General features: G+C 41.4%; 1 pseudogene across 1 annotated transcript in view; it reads right to left on the minus strand.

Moving 5' to 3' along the window:
- Positions 1-69: 69 nt before the first annotated feature.
- Positions 70-244, minus strand: part of TEOVI_000312400:pseudogene — a 1,322-nt pseudogene continuing 1,147 nt past the window's right edge. The window contains exon 2 of the mRNA in view: positions 70-244. This exon is cut by the window's right edge and continues 8 nt beyond it. Coding sequence covers positions 70-244 — 175 coding nt within the window.

The raw sequence follows: 244 nt of genomic DNA on the forward strand, positions 1-244 counted from the left end.
GAGAATCAAAACTGCAAGCAAAAGAGGCGCCTTTTTAATCACAAGAGAATTACTTCCTGTGGTGTTTGTTTTCCCATCTTTTCCTGCACTCTCAACTTGTGCCACGCAAGTTTCACCTTTCAATTCGCATCCATCTTCTGTTTTGCACTTATTTTTGTCGGTTATCGCTGTGCATTTGTCACTTATTTCTTTTCTCACATCAGGGCTGCTTTTTGCAGTTGTTTTCTCCCTTGAGGCTATGAGC

The sequence above is a fragment of the Trypanosoma equiperdum genome (assembly GCF_001457755.1).
Source record: "Trypanosoma equiperdum strain OVI genome assembly, contig: ctg_66, whole genome shotgun sequence".
NCBI classification, from domain to species: domain Eukaryota; phylum Euglenozoa; class Kinetoplastea; order Trypanosomatida; family Trypanosomatidae; genus Trypanosoma; species Trypanosoma equiperdum.